The 23800-nt window shown below is 33.0% G+C and overlaps 2 protein-coding genes across 2 annotated transcripts; one reads left to right on the top strand and one right to left on the bottom strand.

The window, feature by feature from the left end:
- Positions 1-1736: 1736 nt before the first annotated feature.
- On the bottom strand, positions 1737-7022 carry LOC102616823 (polyadenylate-binding protein 2-like). The gene is made up of 9 exons (XM_006486972.4): positions 6403-7022; positions 5165-5283; positions 3974-4630; positions 3806-3883; positions 3643-3732; positions 3225-3362; positions 2846-3019; positions 2548-2751; positions 1737-2185 (listed from the first exon to the last, which is right to left on the bottom strand). Exons 1-9 carry the CDS (start codon positions 6632-6634, stop codon positions 1940-1942), a joined length of 1938 nt encoding a protein of 645 aa, XP_006487035.1. The 5' UTR covers positions 6635-7022; the 3' UTR covers positions 1737-1939.
- A 10409-nt stretch (positions 7023-17431) lies between these two features.
- On the top strand, positions 17432-21860 carry LOC102616526 (CBS domain-containing protein CBSX1, chloroplastic-like). The gene is made up of 8 exons (XM_006486971.4): positions 17432-17817; positions 17980-18067; positions 18160-18224; positions 19102-19150; positions 19911-19963; positions 20739-20854; positions 21247-21304; positions 21397-21860. The coding sequence occupies exons 1-8, from the start codon at positions 17617-17619 to the stop codon at positions 21469-21471; spliced, it is 705 nt and encodes a 234-aa protein (XP_006487034.2). The 5' UTR covers positions 17432-17616; the 3' UTR covers positions 21472-21860.
- The last annotated feature ends 1940 nt before the right edge of the window (positions 21861-23800 follow it).

The following is a 23800-nucleotide window of genomic DNA, read 5'->3' as shown; positions in this document are numbered from 1 at the left end:
TCCTTATCCCTACATATGTGGCTCAACTTCCATTAGTCACAAAATGATCACTCAATTTTGTACAATTATTTGGCACCCGTAAATTCAGACGAAGAACTAAAATATTATTATTCTTACGGCTTACCCTTTCCTTTAATTCAGTTATTATTTATTTTACACTTCCAATATACTCTCACCAATTATAATGCTTGTTTAATTATCTGCATATAGGTTTTATTTTAAAAAATCACTCGAGCGGAACTTCTAACTGAGCTGAGGCTGCCTACTTCAATGTTGGAGCTCCTGGGTTGAAGCCACCCCACCCCTTTACCCTTTTCCTAATAGGGTCAGCTTCATCTGCTCCCACCGATACAACAAAAACGAGGTACAAGCCAAAACCAGCCGAGGGAAGGCCCGTCATATGTCAGACTCAAATTAAAAACCGAAAGGCAACTTATAAAGTAGTTAATTTGATGTCTTGCGCTTTATTTTTTTTAATTAAAAAAAAAAATTTCAACCTACCTCTAAATAAATGGACATTTTACACCGCGTTCCTAACAAATTTAACTTGTTGCACCGTGTACCCAAAAAAATTGACATTTTACACTGTGCCCCCAATTCCGTTAATTTTTCAATTATTTCTAACGGCTCCGTCTAACTTTTGATTGAATGACAAAAATACTCCTCTATGTTAAAAAACAAAATTTTTAGCTCATTTAATTTTTTAAGGTTTTTTTTTCAATTGCAATAAAATAAATTTCTTCTTACATGTTCATTGTCACCACTATTATTTTTCCTTTAATTTTTTTAAAAATTTTTATTTTAATTACAATAAAAAAAATTTCTTATTACATGTACATTATCATCACTATTATTTTTCTTTTAATTTTAAAATTTTTTTTTAATTTTAATAAAAAAAATTCTTGTTACATGTACATTTGTCACCACTATTATTTTCCTTTAATGTTTTAAAGATTTTTATTTTAATTGCAATAAAAAAAATTTCTTGTTATATGCACATTGTTACCACTATTATTTTTTCTTTAATTTTTTAAAGATTTTTATTTCAATTGCAATAAAGAAAATTCCAGGAATAAACTTTCAATTTTACCCCTCCACAGTTAAACTTAACTGAAAAAATAATGGAGTTGGAGACTGCTGCAAAATGTCAATTGTTTTAAATGTACAGTGCAATAAGTCAAATTTATTGGTAATGCGGGACAAAATATCAATTTATTTGGGGGTAGGTTGAAAATTTCCCTTAAAAAAAAACCAATGATTATGTTAATGAGCTAAAACACAAGTGAGATAATAATGTTAAAATATCAGAATCCACCCGATTTAGTTGGACCCAACAGCCATTTCTATCGTGTGACTCAACATCTGGCTTCTCGTTTCAAGTTTCAGTTACCAAAGGATCTTGAAACCATGATCATGTCCAAGTGAGACCAGATTACTGGCAGCTTATTGGTCTTTATCTAGACTACTGCCAATGATCCCAGCACTTGGGTTAGGTCCCAATTGATATGGCTGCAACTGCCACATCTCATATTGAGATAATAACCAGGGCAATACTATGTTGCAACAGTGGTATGGTACCACAGTTGCAACCAGCCATTAAATCTATAGTTGTACAGTTGTATTAACAAGATCTAATGACTGAAAGCAACAATGATACCGTACCACTGTTGCAACATAGCTGGACCCTAATAACCAAAACACAGCAAATAAAATATCGCACGCGCACACAACAATCGTAAATCTTCAATGTCACAAATCCTCAAATAAATCCTGAAACTCTCAACAGTTAAACCCAAAAAAATAAAAATAAAAATAAAAACCAAAACCAAAACAGTAACCTAGCCTATAGAATCATCCACTTCCAAGTCTTATAACCGTAACCAAGCCACATCTAGAATAAATTCAAAACTAGCATTTTTGAAATACTGCAGCTCGCAACTTAAGAAACCAAGTTATCATTCAATGATAATGAGGCTAGTTGATCAGCCGGATTACCAGCCTGCTGTTGCTGAGCAACATTCCTCAGAACCTCCATTGCCTCAGCCACTTTCGCTTTCAGAGCTTCTGGTGACTCGAGCAAGTGCAAAACCTCAGTCTGATCCATCTCCAAAAGCATTCCCGTAACCTTAGCTGCAGCATCAGGCTCCAGCTGTTCTACAAGTGGGTAGAGATTCTCTCCCAGCATCTACAAAATTGGAATGCCAAACAAACCTCAGTTATTTTAGTTGGTAAAAATGAATTAAAATATTATCTAGGCTGCTCTAAAGAAGTCATAAATATCAGACTTCCCCGGACTATTACAAAGTGCCAGAGAGGATTACTCAGAAAGAAAGCAAATCCTAACATTTTTCCCATTTGGAACTTTTAGAAATAGACAATGGCAAAAAGGGCCCCCTGGTTGCAGAAAAGGTTGGAATCTTTGATCTAGAGATTTTGGCAAGCATGCTTACAGAAACTTTGAAGGCATGAGGTACAAGTTTTTTTTTTTTTTTTTTTGGGTTGAAAAAGAAAAGGGAGTAAAATCATTAAGAGAAAGTTAAGCCCTACCGTCCTCTGCTGCTCAGGAGAAGCATTTGCAAGGGCAGAAGCCAAAGCCCCAATGGGAACTGGCTGTGAAATAGGGGCATCACGCAGCGGCATAGCAGCCATGTCACCATATGGAATAGGTAGCATCCCTCCGACACCAGGCATGGAAACATCTGGCATGCCACGGCCTGACGGGTAGCGGTAGACACGCCCCCTTGGAAGCATCTGTTATTCAAACAAAACCATCATACCAAGGTAGTAGAGATGGCACACATATAAGAAATTAAAATGGAGGAACAAGTGATACAATATCACCAACCTGTGGCTGCATCATTGGAACATGCTGCTGGTTCTGCTGCATGCCTGCTGCCCGTCTGCCACTAGGACGCTGACCCTGCTGCCCTGGCTGAGCTATCGGCACAAAGAAATTTTGCATGGGACCCCCACCTGGCCTCATACCAGGAACAAGCTGCTGCTGATAACCAAATCCAGGCTAACAGAAATATAAACGCATCATAAGGAACAGCACTTTAAATGTGATAAGTCACTTAAAAATCCAAATGATAAGAATGAAGACCTAAATTAACCTGCAGTGAAAATACCTTAAAAAAGAAAAGAAAAAGAAAGAAATCCAGCAAATAAAGCTTCCACAACTAAAATGTTGATAAAGAGAATATCCAGAGGTCAAAAAAGGTTACCTGAGGAGGAATCATAGCAGGCGGGCCTTGACCATAGAATATTTGTTGCCCAATACCTGGACCACCAGGAGGGTACATCGGCATTCGAGGAGCGACTGTAGAAGCCATTGCAACTGGCCTCATTTGTGCAAATTGAGCCTGTATAAACAGCAGATAACAATACAAAAATGCATACATGTAATTATATGACTAAGATAAAATGAGAACAAGCATGGGCACCAAAAGGATCATTATTGAAAGAAAAGAAAAAAGAAAATATATACAATGAAAAGCAAAACTCAATCTGTCATAAACACCATGAAAGGAAAAGTGGGGACAAAATCAAATATGCTATGTTTCCATCATCTGACCTATACAAGAATAGTGATAGAATCACCAACAACATTGAAAGTACTTATCGACATTGGAGTAGACATACCTGCAACCTAGCTCTTCTATCTTCCTTGCGTTGGGCAAGAGCAACATAAAGCGGTTTGGAGACAACCATCTTGCCATTCATCTCCAGAAGCTGTCAAAATTGAGAAAATTTGATCAGATTATGTTAAGGTCCTCACTTATGCGTAGAAACAAAAACAACTTACAGCTCTAGATGCCTCTTCAGGAGTTGAGAACGCAACAAACCCGGATCCTCTACTAATTCCACTTGGGTCTCGCATTACCTATTTCAAATTCAAGATAAAGCTTCAGCCATCAAAGAGAAAGAGTTAAATTATGCAAGCACTTCATCACATCATAAAGATGCTACATACCTTGCATGATGTGATGCTACCAAATGGAGAGAACAGCTGCTTAAGTTTTTCATCATCTATGCTATCATCTAAATTTTTAATATATAAGTTTGCTCCCTGAAATTTGTCAGCTGCTTCCTTCATATTCTGCTCAAATTGATGTTTCAATTCAAGTTCTCTTTCAGATTTCTTTTGGGCTTTCCCAACATACCACTCCTTATCGTCAAATTTCTTTCCATTAAGAGCCTCAACTGCTCTAGCAGCATCATCCGAATTCTCAAAGTTGACAAATCCAAAGCATTTTGATTTGCCATCCCCATCCCTCATCACAACAGCACTTGTGATTGTGCCATATTCACCAAAACTTTTCTGCAGATCTTCTTCAGTTGTTGACTCTGAGAGGTTCTTCACATAAACATTGGTGAATTTGCTCTTGTTGATCTCAGTATCTCTCTCCTGCTTGCGGAGGAAATGTCCAACATAAACTTGCTTGTCATTCAATAACATACCGTTCAACTTCTCAATAGCTTTTTGGGCAGACTCCTCATTGTCAAATTGTACAAATCCATAGCCCTTTGACTGACCATTGAGGTCTGTAGCAACCTTGCAAGAGAGAATGTTCCCAAAAGCAGAAAAGGTATCGTGCAAAGCTTTGTGATCAATGGCCTTATCTAGGTTCTGTAAGTTCAAAACACAAGAACAATCAGTAAATTACTACAACAAAAAGTGAAAAGGAGACTGCATACTAACACCAACAAAAATGATTTGCCACCAATTTGGTGGCATCTTCATTATCCGAGCTTATAAGTTAATTTCAAAATAATTGATGCAGATATACTGTAAAAACCTCTTTTGAAAACAATGGCAAAGGTTCCCCATAAGATACAGCTGATTCAGAGTTCACATCTTAACACCATGGCTGTAGAACTAACAATAACATAGCACTACTCTCACATAAATAAGATTAAGATGCTCCCCCTTAATAGTTCCAATGGTTATCTATCAAATTTTTTCTTACCCTTCTGAAAGAAAAATGAGGGATTTTAAATACAAAACAATTTTCACCAGATTGCATTATGTTCAACACATATTTTTCACCAAAACCAACCAAGTATAAATGAGAAATAAAGGGTATAATTTCTCCGTTCCTTATCTTTCTGAAGGCAGGGATCGAAAAGATTCAGAAACCAGATTGTACTGACATATGAATACCTTAATGAAAATATTCCCTGCGCCACTTTTGCGAAGACTTGGGTCACGATGAGAATACATAACCCTAATGGGCTTTCCATTCAGAGGTGTGAAGTTCAGCATCTCCAATGCCCTTGCAGCTGTCAAAATTCCAGAAAACAAACGATAAGGTGCATGCACAGATATTAATTCTTTAGATTGAGAAATGATTTACATGACTGACAGACTCAATTCAATCCAGGAACTGCTTTCATGAATAATTAGAAGTTGAGAACCAAGCTAGACTTTGTCATGTTTTAAAATCATATTATATGACATTCCATCATCATGCTCTATCTACATATTCTTGTCATGACTACGGTTCTTTTAATCTGCAGCCATACCATACGGACAAAGCTTCAATTCAATAAATAAATAAAACAGATTGAGGTCAAAGATATTTTATGAAGAAACATTGGAGAGCTGCCATCACGCAAATGTAAAAGTTAATCGCATTAATGATGAACCCTTTCTCTCGCTTAGAGGAATTGACGCAACACATCTAGGTTTTTGCTTGCATTTTCAGACTCCAAACTTCTGGAACAAAAGGAAAAGTCCCTTTGCTAGCCAAATACATTTATGGCCTAAAACAATGATAGGAAACTCAGACCGGTACAATGCTTAAAAACTCAGGCTATTGGCTACACAGAACTACATGTACTCAAGCAGACGAACTCATATACAAGTACAATCTTAAATTTATATCAATATTGTGATGATAGTATGTCTAAAACGGGCAGAATACTAAGAACAAACTTTAAAATTTGCCATTTCTTGCATATAAATTGAGTGAAAAAACAAGAATAAACCGACAGCCATCTTTTCCATTTGATTGCATCTTCTGCCATGCTTGCATCAGTAACTAAACTATGCAAAAGATACCTACCAACCTAGCAAACCACTAAAAAAGACAATTTTTACCAATTTGGTGATTCTCAATAGAAGAAAATTATGTGTTCAATAAGTAAAGCTCAACAACCACCAAAAACTGAGGCTATGACTCAGCTTATATGTCATGCAAATCACTTACTGACGTCTAGTGTATACACTACCACATCTCTCACATCATCATCATCATCATCATTTACTCCATGTTTGTACATTTAGTATTATATTTTAAATAATCAATTTCACAATAAAATAATTAATTAGTAAAAAAAACAGAAAGCAATAAACCCTTGCAATATCTACAATTATTTTGATAAGGCAAAAAATCTAACCTTCCTGTGCGTTACTGAAGTTAACGTAGCCGTAACCGAGAGATCGTCGGGTCGACAAGTCCCTACAAACCCGAACCGAAACCACTTGACCCATTTGATTAAACAGATCGTACAGCTGCGAATCCGTCACGTTCGCCTCCAGATCCCCGACGTAAAGCGACGTCGTCCCGAATTGATTCGCATTGGCCCCACCTCCGTTCACGTTCTGCCCCTGAGCTTGAACCTGAGCCATCTCAAATACAGAAAGAAAAAATCCCTTTTTTTTCCCTCGAAATTTTTTCCTTTTTTCTTTTTTTCCTTTTTATGGGGATTTTTCTTCCCTCTCCTCTTGTTATTCTTCGGGACCCAAAGAAACCCTAAAATTGATAGTAATAATAAACAAAAGACGGAATTAAAAAACAACTCAAAGCTTTTTTTTTTTTTTTGGTTTTTGCCTCTCAGATAGATAGAGAAAGGGGAGGAGAGGGAAGCGGAAAGAAGGATAATCGAATTGTTGGCGCCGGCGACGATGGCGGCGCGTGAGAGATAGGTAAACTAGTTGGTGGTCGGTTTTTTTTTTTTTCACTTTTTTGGAAATGTAAATAAGAGAGGGCAGCTGAACTGCACTGAAAGGAAAGCCTGGGAGGCTGTCCGGCTCTTATAGCTAGTGTTTTAAAGTGCAAAACCCTAAGATGATGAAATCTACGAGATCTTCGCCGTTGGATTTGATTTGTGGGGCCCACGTGACGTGTTTTAAACTAGGTTGGGGGTTTAAAAGGTTAAAACCGATGAAGATAAGATCTGCGGTTTGGTTTGGTACAGAGAGTTGCCGTAAGCCACTCGCTGTAAGAGAGCGCGTGATGTGCACAGTAAAAGTTTAGATGAATGAGAACGCGGTGGACTGGATTAGTGACTGGACTAGAAGGGTAAAAATGATGGATTTTACTTTTACCTTACCCGCTAAAATGGGTTTGAAATGTTGACCATGAAGAATTAGGGAGCTATTGAAAGGAGATTAAAAGCTTGCCTAAGGTTGTGAAAGCATGAGTAACACAGGAGAAGAAGAGAAATTGAGAGGATTGTGAATCAGGAAAGGGTTTTATAAATGAATGTGGTGTTGATTTAAAGAAAAAATTTTGGTTAGATTTGTTTTGATTATGACATTGAATGCAGAATGACACTGTGGGCGAATGAATCACAGATTTATAAAAATTAATGGGCGGTTTAAGTAATTATGTATGTTTATTTTTAGGGTTATTCTATAATTTCGTGATTAAAATATCGCAATTAAACATAAATTGTGTAAATGAAACGTAAGGTATGTAAAATTAACATAATATACGTAAATCAACATCAAGTGTAAAATAGAACATAAGACTTATAAATGGAAGATAAAATAAGTAAATTAATATAGGAGTGGTAAATTATTGTATTACCAGTGAACAAGGCAAAAACCTATAGATGTAACAAAAAAACTTGTAAATTAATATTTAGTGTAAAATAAAACATAAATTGTGGAAATGAAACATAAGACTTGTAAATAAAAGGTAAAACAAGTAAATCAACATAAGAGTGGTAAATTGATGTATCATCAATAAATAAAACAAAAATTTATAGATATAACATAAAACTTATAGATCAACATTAAGTATAAAAATAAAACATAAATGATGTAAATAGAACACAAAACTTGTAAATGAAAGGTAAAACTTGTAAATAAACTTTAAGTATAAAATAAAACATAAACAATGTAAATAGATATAAGACTTGTAAATGAAAGGTAAAATAAGTAAAATTATAAATGAGTGGTAAATCGATATATCATTGGTAAATAAAAACAAAAACTTATCAATATAACCTAAAACTTATAAATCAATATTAAGTATAAAATAAAACGTAAGACCTATAAATAGAATTTAAAATAGGTAAATTAACACAAGAGTTGTAAAATGATGTATTATTGGTAAATAAAACATAAACCTATAGATGGATCATAAAACTTGTAAATCAACATTAAGTATAAAATAAAACATAAATTAAGTAAATAAAATATAAGACATGTAAATGAAGGTAAAACAAGTAAATTAACATAGGAGTGACAAAATAATGTATTATTGATAAACAAAATATAAAGTTAAAAATGTATTATAAAACTTCTAAATCAACATTAAATGTAAAATAACACATAAATTATGTAAATAAAATAGAAGACTTGTAAATGAAATATAAAACAAGTAAATATTATAAGAGTTACTAAAAAAAATTAAAAACTTACAAATGTAAAAAAAAACACTATAATATTGATTACCTTATATATTTACTATTTTTATTTCTAAGTTCAATAATTTTATGTTTATGTAACACATCTGATGAAACATGTGAAATTTAATTAAGTATAAACTTATCCTCAAAATCAAATTTTAAATTTGTTTTTATATATTTTTCAAAATTGTTTGTACGACAAGTGTTTTTGCATCCTTATAAATCTCCTCGATAGCAACCCCAAATGATCTTTTAATACAAATAAAAAGTAAAGTTTGAAACTACATAAAATATGTACAAAACTAAAAATTGGATCCACTTTTTTGATATTTCATATACGTCTAGAAATAAAAGAATGTCTTTTTATTTTGTTTGAGGTTGATCCACGTTAAGAAAATTAATTTTACTTAATTAATTTATATAGTAAACAAATACTATAATACAAAATGAGAAATAAAAGTTTTTAAATGTCCTAGCATGGATATGGAATTTATGGTTAAACCAATTTATTTGTTTTATATATTTTCAATACAAACTTTTTGTTTTCAATTGTTGAGTAATTTTTTTCTTTACTTAAATAAATTAATTATTTTAAATTAAATATTAATATTGATTTACTAGTTGTATGTTATTTTTGCAAATATTTGTCTTATTTACAATTTTAAAATACTAATTTACCACTCTTATATTAATTTACTTATTTTGTCATTCATTTATTAATATTATGTGTAATTTACAAACTTTATATTTATCATGACATTGATGCTATAATTTTAATCACGGCATTATAGAATTTTTCTTATTTTTATTATGTCTAAGACATGCTTTTGCTGGGTATTAATTAGTTTAAATTGGGGTAGATATGAACTTTATTCAAAGGGGACAATTTTCAAGTTTAAGCACAATAATTTTTTCATAAAAATAATTTAAGAAATTATTTTTTCAAGTTCGTACCCATGATGGAGAGTTCAACATCATCAAAAAATTCTTCTAATTTAACTTTTCAAATACTTATTTAATCACTTATGTGACTCATAGAAAAGCCAAAAAAAAAAATCATCTCTCAAAACTCAGAAGGTCTTCAAAAAAAAAAAGTTTGCATATATATTATTTAATCTAACTTTTGTCTCTACTAAAATAATAGCAATCACAACACTTCTCTCTTCAAAAATAATGAAAAAATAATAAAGTAGTGCTACACATTCCAAATTGTTTATTCCAAAAAATATCTCAAATAATGTAGTATTCATCAATTGGTTAATAAAGATAATACAATTAATTCATTTAAATCTTGTAAATAATTACCAACTAATCAATTAACAAACTATTATTTGGGGTTGAATTTAGGATTAAAAAAATTTGATATGTCTATCATTACTCAAAATAATATAATAGTAAAATAAAAGCTTTAAAAGACTTTCAAATAAAACTCTTCAAATGAGATAGTGATTAAAAAGATAAAAGAGTAATCTTATTTAAAGAGTCTTCTACTCTTTTTTTTTTTTTTTTTGATACATGGCTCTTCAAACAAGTAATGAATCTTATTTTAGGCTCCGTTTAGTATAGCTTATTTAAATTGAGGTATAGAGTTTTTATAAGTAGAATTTTTACTCAAAAAAAATTAATTATTTGGTTGTCAATGAGAACTTTTATTTAAAATTATAAAATTACTTTAATAAATCAATTTTTTAAAGTTATGATATGAAAAAATGAAATAAGATTGTCAAATAAGTAAAAAATATTCTAGACATTTTAACACTTAAAAACTTTAACTTTTAAAAGTCTAAAATTTGAGTTTTTACAAATAGAGGCAAATGCTTTACTGAAAAAAAAAAACAATAATAAAAATTTTAATAAGAGCTTATGAGATTAAATAAACACTTACGATCATTAGATAAATTATACCATACAGACATTAAAAAACCTTTTAGTGATGCTCTGAAATGGCTCCTTTCCTTAATGAAATATCCTCTCTGAAAATGATACATAACTTATGTGGTTACTAATATTCAAGGTGAAACAATAATGGGGAGTGATGAATCACCTATTTGTAGAAATCAATGAATAGTTTAGATAGTAGTGTATGCATATTTTTAATATGTTAATTCCTAATATTGATAGATGTTAATTGGTCTAGCTGGTAAACAACGACAGATATGTGAATTTTGTTCAAATGGGGCAAGTTTGAACACGGAAAATTTTTATCAAAAATAATAAAATAGTGTTTTTCATTTAAGCATTATATAACCCCATGACAGCGAATCCATTCACTGCAAAATAACTTTTTAAAATGGTGCACAAAGGTATGTGGATTTAGATTTATTTAAATTATGATATGGAGTGCAGAATAATATCATGGGTGTGAATGTGGTGAATCACGCATATGTGGATAAATCAACGAGTGGTTTAGATAATAATATATGCATGTTTCTAATATGTTAATTATTGTTATTAGTGGATGCAAGTTTAATTGATAAATAGTGAAGGATATGTGAATTTTATTCTAAAGAAAAAGTACATTAACACAATAATATTTTAAAAACTGCTCAGTTAAGTATAAATTAGTTTTATTTTTAACAATTCACATAATAATGTATGAGATGTGATTTAAAAAAAAAAGTGTAAAAAGTTTAAATCTTAACATACATTTACATTTTAAATTTTATGAGCCAATCCTGAATCCTGATTCACCAACCAAACCGATTTGGTTCATAGGTATATATTCTTTAATCTTTCTCTTTTTTTGAGTACTTGAACCGTACTAAATGCTTGATAATTTCCATCTCAGTACGAACCGATTCTTGAATTGACATCGATACGTTGGCTTCCTTTCAACTGACCCTAAGCCCTAATTGAAATTTATTGTGAATATACTTGGTATAATTCTTTCATTTTATTTTATTTTTTAAGATAAGGAAGTGAGTAAAATCTAAATTTACTTTTTAACCTTTTATTTCTCTAAGAGTTGAACTCAAATAGACAGTTAAACAAAGTTGTTTGAAAATTAGTCAATTAGGTAAGGATGGCAAAACTTGGTTTCGGGTATGGTAATGCCCCGACTCCGCTCGGAAATATTTTATAGACACCTATGCTGGGCTTAAAAAGGCCAGCAGCGGACTGAATTTTTTTAATCGGAGTTATTATGCCCAGATTTTTTATTTTATAATATTATATATGTATATTCTTTAATTTATTTTATAATTTTTAAATTCATTTTAATGAAATTGGATATTAAAATATGAACTTTAAATATTTAAGATTTTAGATATATGTAGTAGATGGGTTAAATAAATATAATTATTACACACACACAAAATTCGAGTTTTGGGCCAGACCACATGCTTATCAAGTGATGCCTGGAATTAGTCTAGCCTCGTACCTAGCTTGGGTCCAGTCCAAGTTCGGGTTGGACGGTATTTTTGACACCCCTAAATTCAAGTTTCAGGCTGAACTCCGGGCTTATCAAGTGATTGCCGGGACCGACCTGACCACATCCTAAGCAAGGTATTGCTTGGCCCACATCATTTAGGTTCGACCCAAGTCCAGGCCAGGTAGGTCACTTGTGGAAAAGAATAGAAAAATCTAGTGGCAATTGAGAGGAAAATTAATTCAAAAAATAGTTTTTTTTTTCTTATAGATTGTTTAAACAAGATAATTAACTAATTATTTGAATCGTTCTCTACGATTTCTTAAATTACAAAAAAATATATTTTTTTGGATGGCACAATATCATTATCTCTTTAAAATATTTTGGACTATCCTCAAGTTTCAATCAAACACAATACAAAACGGATAATAAATTACTTTAAACTATTTGAAAGTAATTTTGACACTTCATTATAAATAATTAATCAATCAAAAAATGCGTTGGGTGCATTTGTAAATGACACCTTTGATCTTAAGATTGTAGTAGCTAGATTTCTCAATCGATTGTTGCATTTAAGCAATATTGTCAAAGTTATAAATGGCGGCACTTAGCTAACGTTAAAATTGAATGAAGATGCGTAACGCCCCCCACCCCCACCAAAGAAAACTACTACATTTTAAAAATCAGAAGTCTCTGAGATTATCAATTGAGTGGAATGAAAAATCTTCCATCTATATAATAAACTCAACAACAATTTAAAACAAATATAGCTTACAAGTTTATTGTCTGATTACAAACTATTGACACATGACAAATTTGAAAATCTTGTTTTTTTTTTTGCATAAATAACATTAATAATTAGCTAAAACAACTCATAACGAGTATGACCCAACATAAATAGTAAGTCAAACAATTCATTATGTGCAACTTAAATAAATGATTTTTTTTTTAGTTTGTTTATTGCGCTTGTATTTTGCAAGTGATAGTTGATTTAATAGGTAAATCTTTTTATTATTAAAATTTTCTAGAGAATGTTTGGCGACATTAAAAAAATATTTATTTATTTATTTTTTGAAAACAGAAAAAGTAAAAATTACATTTAGCTATTATGGCAAATTAGAACTTTTAGTTTATAACTCATTTAAAAAATGCACCAAACATGTTCTAACTATTTCTATTTTAGAAAACTTCTGTAACAAATACAATCAAACACATTTTAAACGTTAAAAAAAAACACAGTTTCAAAACATCAATTTGATATTTTAAAAAATCACTAACTGTACCCCTAATCTTTAGAGTTTAATTCCCGCTCACATCATAATTGGATATGATTTATTTTGATATTAATGAATATTTAAAAAAATGATACTTGCTTATTATTTGACACTTCAATGGAGCAAAAATACTTTTGTTTCATAAAAAATACAGTAATTAGAATACTAGACATTGACAAAAAAGTTATGGTTTGAATATATGAGATTATAATATTGAAAATGAAAAATATATTAGGGATTAGTCAAGGGATTTGATTATTGAATTTGAACATTGACCAAAAATGATGGCCCAACAAAATAATAATGCCTCACCACAAAATTCTTGTTTTTTAAACCTTAAACTTTATAGATTTTTTTAGTGTAGATCAAAATTAGTTTTTCCTCCGGTTGAAATGAATTGAATATATTAACTTTATTGTCATCAAATTTTTCCCTAGTTGAAATGAATCGAATATATCAAATTTATTGTCATCAAATCTATCTCCACTCAATTATGAACTCACTATCTCCCTCAATTATATTAATTATGAACTCACGCTTTCTACTCAATTAACTAATCTTTATAATGCTTTTATGGAGGTTCGGACTCTTATTATCACATATTGTGAGTGTAAAGATTCTTCCACTAAACCAAAAGCCTATTAGTTTGTGTCATACTGAGTTGAATATATTTTACTTGGTGTTTATGAAAAAAATAAAAAATATGATGCTTGACAAGGTGGATGGTGTCTTAATTGGTTTTGAGTTTTAAAAGGCTACTTACACAAGATGAGGGCTTGTGATATTTTTTTTTATAATTTATCGAGCATGTTGTTTTCTCAGTAAGCAAGTTTGTTAAAGCTTTCACGAACACATTTGTGGACACTGTATCTACGAGCTGTTCAAGGACCAATACAAATTATAGGAACTTCTCTTATTAAACTAATTCCACCTCTTCACTAATACGTTTACTTCCATTAGTAATTATGTCTTGCCACCTCCTCTTTATATCAGAATCATTCAAAATTTGCTTCTTTTCTCTTCACCATATACCTTGATCTGGAGGTCTATGTGCCTGTATACTCGTGCAAGTGCACTTGCATCTGACTTTAGAATGTAACCATAGATGTCACAAGAGGCATGCTAAGTATAGTTGCATTTTCTATAGATGACACGTGTACAATTTTTCATTTTATAAAAATTTCATTTAAGTTGATCATCAAACACAAAGATTTAATCCATAATAATGAAATTACCATTTTTAAAATTTTAAAAAAAAATTATCCTCAACGAATCAGCAGAGAGAGATACCCACTCTTCTTCTTCATCTCATTCTCACTCAGCATCTTTGCTTCGTTCATATTGGCAATTGCAAAATTTTCCACGTAGAACTAAACATGCATGAATTTGCGCAAGAGTTGCTTCAGCAGCCTCTCTTCTACTTGCATCTAGCCAATGCTGCTCTTGAGCTGATATTCATGATACTCTTCAGTATTTCACCTTTATTCAACTATTTTTTCTTGATGTATAAACATATTTTGAGATATTTTTTCCTTCCTTCTAATTTAGTTGTTTAATCATGATAGAAAATTAGAAATTATGAGCTCTGAATCTTCAAAATCAATAGTTCCATGCCAAAAATTTGTTTTTCACAAAGAATGCTTTGCTTTTAATTTTTTTTAATTCTTCTTTTTAATTTTTTCGTGAATGAGCAAAAAACTTTTGATAGCTCATCAAATCAGTCATTAAGAATAAAATGAACCATAAATATATTTACTGACAATATTTATGAATACAATATTCTTGATAAAATTCAACCAAGACTGCCTACACTGTTCTTGATCACAGAATTTAACCTGTAAACTGTGAAAAGAACTTTTCGTAGGTAAACTGAAAAACATCTACAATTATTTATATGATGAAGTTTTCAAGTTTAAGCTCTTTCAAAAGAGAAACTTGTCTGATTGTTGAGTTAGTGACACTTTCATGTGGCAAATTAGTAAGCTGATCTTGTTCTAGCTACAAGAGCATTTGTCCGCGAGTCACAGCATAGGAAATTTGGCCGTATCAGCCTTATCTTATCTGCATTAATGAAACTTTCTATAAATCTTATTAACAGTGCACGAGTCATATACATTAGTACAAGAGGACTTTAGAAAAACAAAATTATGGAGATGAATAAAGTCAATATTTGTATCTTTTCCTCCATTTCATCCAGTCAAGAAGCCTCATCAACTAAAGAAAGTTGAAACTACTTTCAAATAAATAGCGAAGAGAGCAAGTTACAGTAAGAGGATCAAAGTAGAAAGCTTAATTACGAACTCACTAATTTAGAAGAAACAAACAAAGAAAAAAGTGAATAAAACTCCAACATAATTATGATTCAAAAAATAATTTACGAACTTAAAAACTAATTCAGCAACACTTAAAAGTTTCAAGAAACATGTCTTGATTAAAAAAATTATAAAAATAATCATATGACCAAGCAGAAATCTGAAATCAAGATTTCGAATATTATGTAAGGTGCTAAAATATTACTCTTGAGAAAACAAATTGAATACTTCCGTATGAACAAGATCTTGAGCATATAATTGGAGATAAAAGACTAGATCGATAATAAGCATCAAGAATCACAAATACAGAGAAATATATACTATATAAAAATATAAAAAAAAAAATCACAAAAAGATGCTCAAGAATAATAAAAGATCAAAGAATTGAGCACCAAAATTATATTGATTTGTGTGAAATTAAGAATTTTTTTTTACATACCATATATTACAATCAAAACTCTCTATTGATATGTTTACAATCAAACATCAATCGATACTAACCACTCGGGCAGTAGCCCGAGTGGCCAGGGCTGCTGCCCTCCAACTTGGAGGGCAGCAGTTCGAACCCCCACAAAAGCATTGTGGGGGTATTTCCTTCCTCAATTAATTTGAGTGAAGGTAGTCTTCTCCCTTACCCATGAGTGAGGAGTAGACATCCCTCGAATATTTGTGAGGGTTAAAATCTGGGCAGAGCTCCATTAGCATTGATGTCAGTTGGTCCCAGTAATAGTCTGATTTGTAAATATCAGTAATAGTCTCATGTATATGAGTTGTAATCTGAGCAATAGTCTCATGTAATCAAAAAAAAAAAAACATCAATCGATACTTTCTTTTTATAATTTTAAGATGGCATAACCCGAACAACAACCTTCACTTTAATATAAGAAGAAAATCTATTTTACCTCCAAAACAGAGAACTAAATAAATTATTATTAAACGGGAGTCGAGTCCTAACAATTACTGGGATTCAAACTCATGCGCCTAATACCAATGGGCTTGTGAAATCAAGAATTGAAATACTTTTAATAACAAATCTTGAAAGATAGAGAAAATTATTAATACAGGTGATTCAAATCGTCACATGTTGAACGTACTAGTTAATATGATGCCTCTCAAAGTTGATACACCATACATGCCATGTATTATGATAAAAGGCCTTGCGTGTTCAAATTTGAACAAATAATTTCCATTAATTCCCAACAACTTACGTTTTGGTTGCTTCCCAATTTTCTACCACCTTCTCTGCAAATGAGAAATGGGGTCCTTTCCATTTTTAGGCTTAACTTGTTCGGGCTACTTAATATTTTTCCAAACCTGAATTTCCATTTTTAGGCTTCAAAAATAAAAAAGTGGACCCCAGCGAAAGTTTGATTTTGAATTATGATATAGTTTTCAGGAGGTTGCTTTGTTACAGATTCTGTAACATACGCACCCAATGCATGCACCACACCTGTCCTGCATGTGGAGAAAAAACATGCAATTGTTTTTATTTGGTAGCTAGCTAACCAATCAGGAGCTGGCTGAGTTACAGGTTCTGTAACATACAGATCCAACTTAGCCAGCTCCTAGTTTTTTCACGTTTATTAAATGATTTTGAAGCTGTTTTCTTTGACTAATAACTCGTCTTTTACTACTAAGAGTAGAGTCGATAAAACGGATCGCCAAATTGTGAAAGAATTGTGAATTTTATATAAATAAACAAAAAAAAGTCAAACCTCTAATATCCACACGCACAACAGTCTTAAAATAACGCGAGTCCTGGCCCCGCAGGCCGCGACACAATTTGGCGCGTGTGGGGACTTGGAAGTTGTATCCGCCGACCAGTTACAGTTTTCCTCTTTACTTTTTCCTCTCGACGCTTCTTTGGCGCACGCAACTTGCAGCCCCCTTCTCTCTCTGAATCTTCTCTTCTTATAAGCCGAATCTCACTCTCTCTTAATTAGCAAACAAAAAATAAATAACTTAAATAAACCACTTTATTTCAATTATTAAAACATTGAGAAGAAAAAGAGAGAGAACAATGAGCTCGATTTCGATTCCCAGTTGTCTCACACTCGCGCGACTCAACGCCAACGGCGTTATTAACTCCGTTCCTCACCTTCAGTTACCGATCACGGTGGCCACTCCTTCGCATCTCTCCAAACGACTACGTTTTTTCACTGTCTCTCGCGAGGTGAAGGCTTTTGCTCACAACGGCATCGGGATCACCAACTCCGTTCCTGTAAGTAGTACCGTTTCGCTTTCAGTTGATCACTACGATGATGAGATAATATGGTCGTACGGTTTTGAATTTGATTCACGTACAGATTTGGTTAAAAACTTGTGTGTCAAGTAATTAACGAGTGCTAAATTATTGATATAAATATTTGTACGGTTATTGCAGCCGAGAAATGGAACGTACACAGTTGGTGACTTCATGACGAAGAAAGAGGATCTACACGCTGTAAAGACTACTACAACGGTCGATGAAGGTATTTGTGACACGTGGCAGCCTCTGTTCCTATCTCGTTTTATTACTAATTAATTATTTTGACTTGATTCAAATAAAAATGCGCGATTACAGCTTTAGAACGTCTTGTGGAGAAGAGAATTACCGGTTTTCCTGTGATTGATGACGACTGGAAGCTGGTAATTTTGATTACTTTCTCATTCGCTGTTTGTATACCGACATAATGTATATTTTATTGTTTATAGTATCTTTGCGTTTGAGATGCTGTGGCTTATAATTATACAGTCCACGATGACTGTGAAATGGAATCACTACGAATTGAGTATAATACTTTGGCAGAATGGTTGGTAAATGTCAATTGCCAAATAAAAGGCAGTGTTTTCACAATTAAGCAGAAACACAACAGTTGCAAACACACCCTTGGTGTAGTTCGTAGATGAGATTTTGTGATTACGATATCAACTTTCATTTTGTGTTTGCTGGAGATTTTACTTTGGAGTACCGATAAATTATACAGAGAGAATAATGGATGTACTGCTTTTTGATATTATTTGAATGTATATTGCTTTATTCTTAAATGCAAATGTGTATTTTAACAGAGGAAAAGGATGATAATGTTTGTTTCTTACCATCTCCTTAAGATCTTCACTTTTGAGCAAAACAATGAACACCTGCTTTTTTACAATTTTATATTATCTACTTGGGACCTTTAAACCCTCGGTCTTTGGTTAGATGTTAAATCAAGTGGTTGAAGACATGCCATTTTCTTGTAAGGTAGAATCCTTTTGTGACAATTTTTTTTATTTGTTAATGGAATCCAAAAATTAACTAAATACTACTGCTAATCCACCTCTATGTTTTGGTTGATATGATGTATCTGTGGTTTCCTAAATAACGTAGGTGATTGTAGTAGTTAACTCATTGATTCCAGTTAATTTTCTCTGTAGGTTGGTGTTGTTTCAGATTATGTTTTGGTTGATATGATGTATCTGTGGTTTCCTAAATAATGTTGATTGTAGTAGTTAACTCATTGATTCCAGTTAATTTTCACTGTAGGTTGGTGTTGTTTCAGATTATGACTTGCTAGCACTTGATTCCATTTCAGGTAGTATGAGAAAACTTGGCTTCCATCTTTATTTCGGTTTCAATTCTGGGAATGCTTATTTTGCTCACTGGTTGTTAAAATTTGTTGGAGGAATAAACTGTGGTTTCCTAAAAACTGTAGAAGGGCAATGACTGCTAATATAATTTCTTCCTTTTTGACATAGCAGTTCATATAATATTTTAATTTGGCCCTTGCCTTTTCCTTTGGTAGAAAATTATAAGTAATGGAGGACATGAATTTACTTGACACAGATTCTGAACATGTTTAGGTTCCTATCTAGTATCAGAAGTTTAATTTCGGAAGGACATATAAATTGTTTTTAGATCAGAGTGTCAGGAACTTCGGAGGCGTTTATGAAATATAGAAGGAGTCTGGATCAGACATTAATTTCTGCGAGATAACAATTGTCTATAATAATTTGAGATGAGTCGGTGAAGCAACTGCTCTTCTCTTTGCCTATAATTGGAATGGATATGGTTGTGTGTGGGGAGATCTGAAATGTGTGCCAAAAACAGTCTTCCTTTTCTCAATTTGCATAGCACATAAGGAAAGATATCCACATTAGAAGGGGCCAACTCGATCATGATTTGAGTATTAAGACAACAAACTAGCTGCTGCTCTGTTCTACGGTGCTTTGATACTGTTTTTTCTCATCATTGATTGACTAACTCTTGAAATTTTCCATATTGGACATTACATTTGGATCATCTTGAAATTTTTCTGTGCAACTGTCACTGATATATCTTTTTATGGCTACCAGGTGGCAATCAAAATGACACAAGCTTGTTTCCTAACGTCAATAGTAGTTGGAAAGTATGTGAGAACTGTTCAGTTTTATTTCCTTTTCTTTGGGATTTGAATTTGATGAAAAGATGTTAATTGTTGATACAGCAACTAATTGTGTTAGTTTGATCTCATTGTAATTGCATTCTTTCTCAACACTCATCCAAGAAACCATTTATTATGCTACTATTGTTGTGGCATGCCAAATCTGGGCATGTGAGCATATACTCATATGGGTTCTTCAGTATGACTGTTAGATTTCTTAGAGGAATTAGCTTTTGTAGGGTTGTCTTCACTGAAATCGAGGGTCCGTGAACATAATGATATTGTGCTAACAATAGATTAATGTTTCAGATATTTTATCAGCATGTGGCATTGGCATAAGATGGCATCCACAGGATTAAAAGTAGGCTGAAAGTCATATTGCAGAATTGTATATCCATAAACGGAATTGGACTTATATGCCACTATATCAACACTAAAAAACTTAGGCAAATCAGAGCACCAAAATCACAAATATCATTTAGGGCAAAACTTTGGATTTATAAGTCAGCTTCTTTAGAGGTTTCTGTTATTTTGTGAAAAATGGAAACCAAAGACTTTGTACATAATCTGAACAGTCATGATTGAGAGCGTCGAAACCTTTGGCATCATCATTGCACTCCCCCTTCCTCCACAATCTCTCTTTCTCTTTTTTTTTTTAATTTTTGTGTGTGTGTGTGTTTTTGTCTTTAGCTTGTGTTATGAACTATGTGAACAAATGGCTTGCATCTGCTGCTTTCTCTGATTTGTGCACTTGTGGCAGACATTCAATGAGTTACAGAGACTTCTTAGTAAGACTAATGGAAAAGTTGTTGGTGACTTGATGACGCCTGCTCCGCTCGTTGTTCATGAAAACACCAACTTAGAAGATGCTGCTAGGTATTCAATTCATCTGCTTTTTAATTATTATTTTTTTTTACAAACTGTCTATTCATTAATGGTCGTCTAATCTATTTTCTTATCCAAAAATCCAAGTATCAAGTGTATTTTTCCAATGATTATGTTAATTGAAGGAAAGAGTTCTAGTAACGAGCATTTGATGCATTTTCTGCACCTCTTTTCAAGCTTTTGTGGTAATGGAACTAATTGTTAAATTCCTAATTTTCAAAATGATGATGCCAAACGCAAAGAGTGATTATCATATCAAATTTGGCATTCAAAATAAAAAAACAACGCCTAGGCACATTTGATAACTATTATGCCATTCCCTCCTTTCTAGCCTGCAAAAGCTGAATCTCTGAAATTCGCTAAATCTAATAATTTATTGGCAGGTTGTTGCTTGAAACAAAATACCGTAGACTGCCGGTAGTAGATGGTTATGGCAAGCTGGTAAGAATTTTAATATCTATTACTGAAAATTTCATTAGTTGGATTGCCCATCAGTAGACGGATACTTATTGGCCCATGTTTAAATCTTGAAGGTTGGACTCATCACAAGAGGAAATGTGGTTAGAGCTGCCCTCCAGATAAAACGGGATGGTGAAAGATCGACATAATTACAGTATCACATAAGATTCTTGGTTTTTGTACTACAACAAAGCTTTCATTCTTTTTGCACCCACTGATTATTCTGTCCAGTCTAGGTAGTTAATTGGGGTGAGTATAGTAAGGGTAGTTCTGTGTTATCCCAGACGTATGCTTTCAACCTGGTTCAAGATCCAGAGGAAGGCGGTTTATTGTTCTCGTGCCTTTTAGAGCCTTATTGATGTTGAATGCTTTGTAGCTAAGATGGCTTAGTTGAAAAAAAATGCTATATATGTATAGGTAATAGGTTTGATAAGATTCCATATCATAGGTTTATTAAGATTCCATATCATTTGCGAAGACCAGATTTCACTTGGAAGCAATCTACTTTTTATAACATAAACAACTATTCCTCTGTAAATTTGTTACGAGCATAGATTTGTTTAATTATCCATCGTTATAACTTCTCATCCTTCTTAAAAATTGGTAACCATCTACCAAACGAGGCAACTTTCATTTTTCCATTATATCAGTCTGGGCATTGTCATTATATAGCCGTGCTGCCTGTGCATTAAATTCTGTTCTGAATTTCATCTCAGTTATTGACAAAAACAAGTTTTCTTTATCTGTTGCCATCCGTTGATGGTTTTTCTAACGTATTAGCAGTCGAACGTCCTAGTACATGGAGGCTTCTTAAAACAATGAAGGGTTTATTTCCCGTGCCTTTGTTGTATCCAAAACACTATCGTGAAACCCAGACAATATTTCCAAGCTACTAGCAACTTCTTTGACATCCATGGATTCACAGGCCTCTATGCCACAAATAAGCTTCTTTCCTTAGATACCGGAAGGCCACTTGATCCCCGTAGTAAATTTGGACAGAGCTTCTGCCACTCACGGGTAAACCTTAAAAAGCCACCATTATAACAACACCCCACAATGCCCTTCTACTCCAGAAAACCATCAGCGAGACCAACAATTAGCCTCAACATCAGTTTCCATACACCCAAATTACCTGCAGAAGAATTTGGGTTATCTGATGGGTGTGAAAACCAATTAGCTATCACTTCTGATGATTTGTCTTCAAAGCTCTTCACGGCCACCATGAAGCTGCAAGACCCACTTGAGCAAGTCCTTCGTAGAAACAAAACCTGATTGCATAGTCAGCGACATGTTTCGTCCATGAAGAGCTGATATTGCTAACAGGCTTGGAATTCCAATAATAGTCTTCCATGGCACTGGTTGTTGTTCCCTTTGTGTGCTGAAGAGAGCATCAGACAGTATGTAACCCATGAGAAGGTTGTTTCGGACTTGGAAGCTTTTCAGCTACAAGGGCTGCCTGACAAGATTGAGTTAACAAGATCAATCGAGGGATCGTTATTCATGGTTGGGCACTGCAGCTTCTGATTCTTGAACATGAATCTGTGGGAGGACTTATGTCACATTTTGGATGGAACTCAACTTCAGAAGGTGTGCCTGCGAGTGTGCCAATGATCACTTGGCCTATTACATCTAAGCAATTTTATAATAAGAAAATTTTGTTACAGATGTGCTGAATATTGGCATTTCAGTAGGAAATGAGGCGAGAGTGAAGGTGAGGAGAGACGAAGTGGTTAAGGCAGTGAGTAAACTGATGAGTAGCAAAGAGCAGGAAGTTGCTGATATCAGAAAGAGAGCAAAATAATTGGGAGACAAGGCAAAGGAAGCTATTGAAAATGGTGGTTCTTCTTTATGTTAATGTGAGAAAATTCATCGGAGAGCTTAGGTCTTGCCGAAAATGCGAACAGGGGAGAATTCTGAACTAGAAAGGGATCAAATAAGTCCCTCTTGGATAGCTTCCAAGTCTTTGTTAGTTTGTAGTCGCCCTTAGGATAGACGTGTGTGATTCTTGTTTTTAAATGCTGATGTTTGTTGTTATAGAAAATCATGCATTTATTTCTCTTCTCTCCATAGTCTCTTCTTCCCAATTTCCAACAAAATCCAGACTCCTTTTGCCTCTTTAAAAGTATAAAATTTCATTTCACCTCTTAATCAATCAAAACTATACAGATTAGAGATGGCAAAAGAGCCTGAATTTTGCACATACCAAACAACTTGAACAAATTTCAGCAAATTTTTTTGAAAAGTAAACATGCCCAAAGTTTGAATTTAGAAGGGAAAAAACAGTTTCGCTAGGCTCTCATGGCATTTTTCACCTAGGCGCTTACAATTTACTTCTCGACTTCGATAATGGGCAGACATAATTCATTGCACTGGGGGTCCAATTGGCTCAAGAGGAACTACTGAAGGTTTTACATTATGACATTAGATTCTTCATATTTGACAGCACTGTGAGACTGACGGCTGTATCAAATATGCTGG

The sequence above is a fragment of the Citrus sinensis genome, chromosome 8 (assembly GCF_022201045.2).
Source record: "Citrus sinensis cultivar Valencia sweet orange chromosome 8, DVS_A1.0, whole genome shotgun sequence".
Classification (NCBI taxonomy): Eukaryota; Viridiplantae; Streptophyta; class Magnoliopsida; order Sapindales; family Rutaceae; genus Citrus; species Citrus sinensis.
The sequence above is the reverse complement of the archived record's forward strand: the minus strand, read 5'-3'. Positions and strand labels throughout refer to the sequence as shown.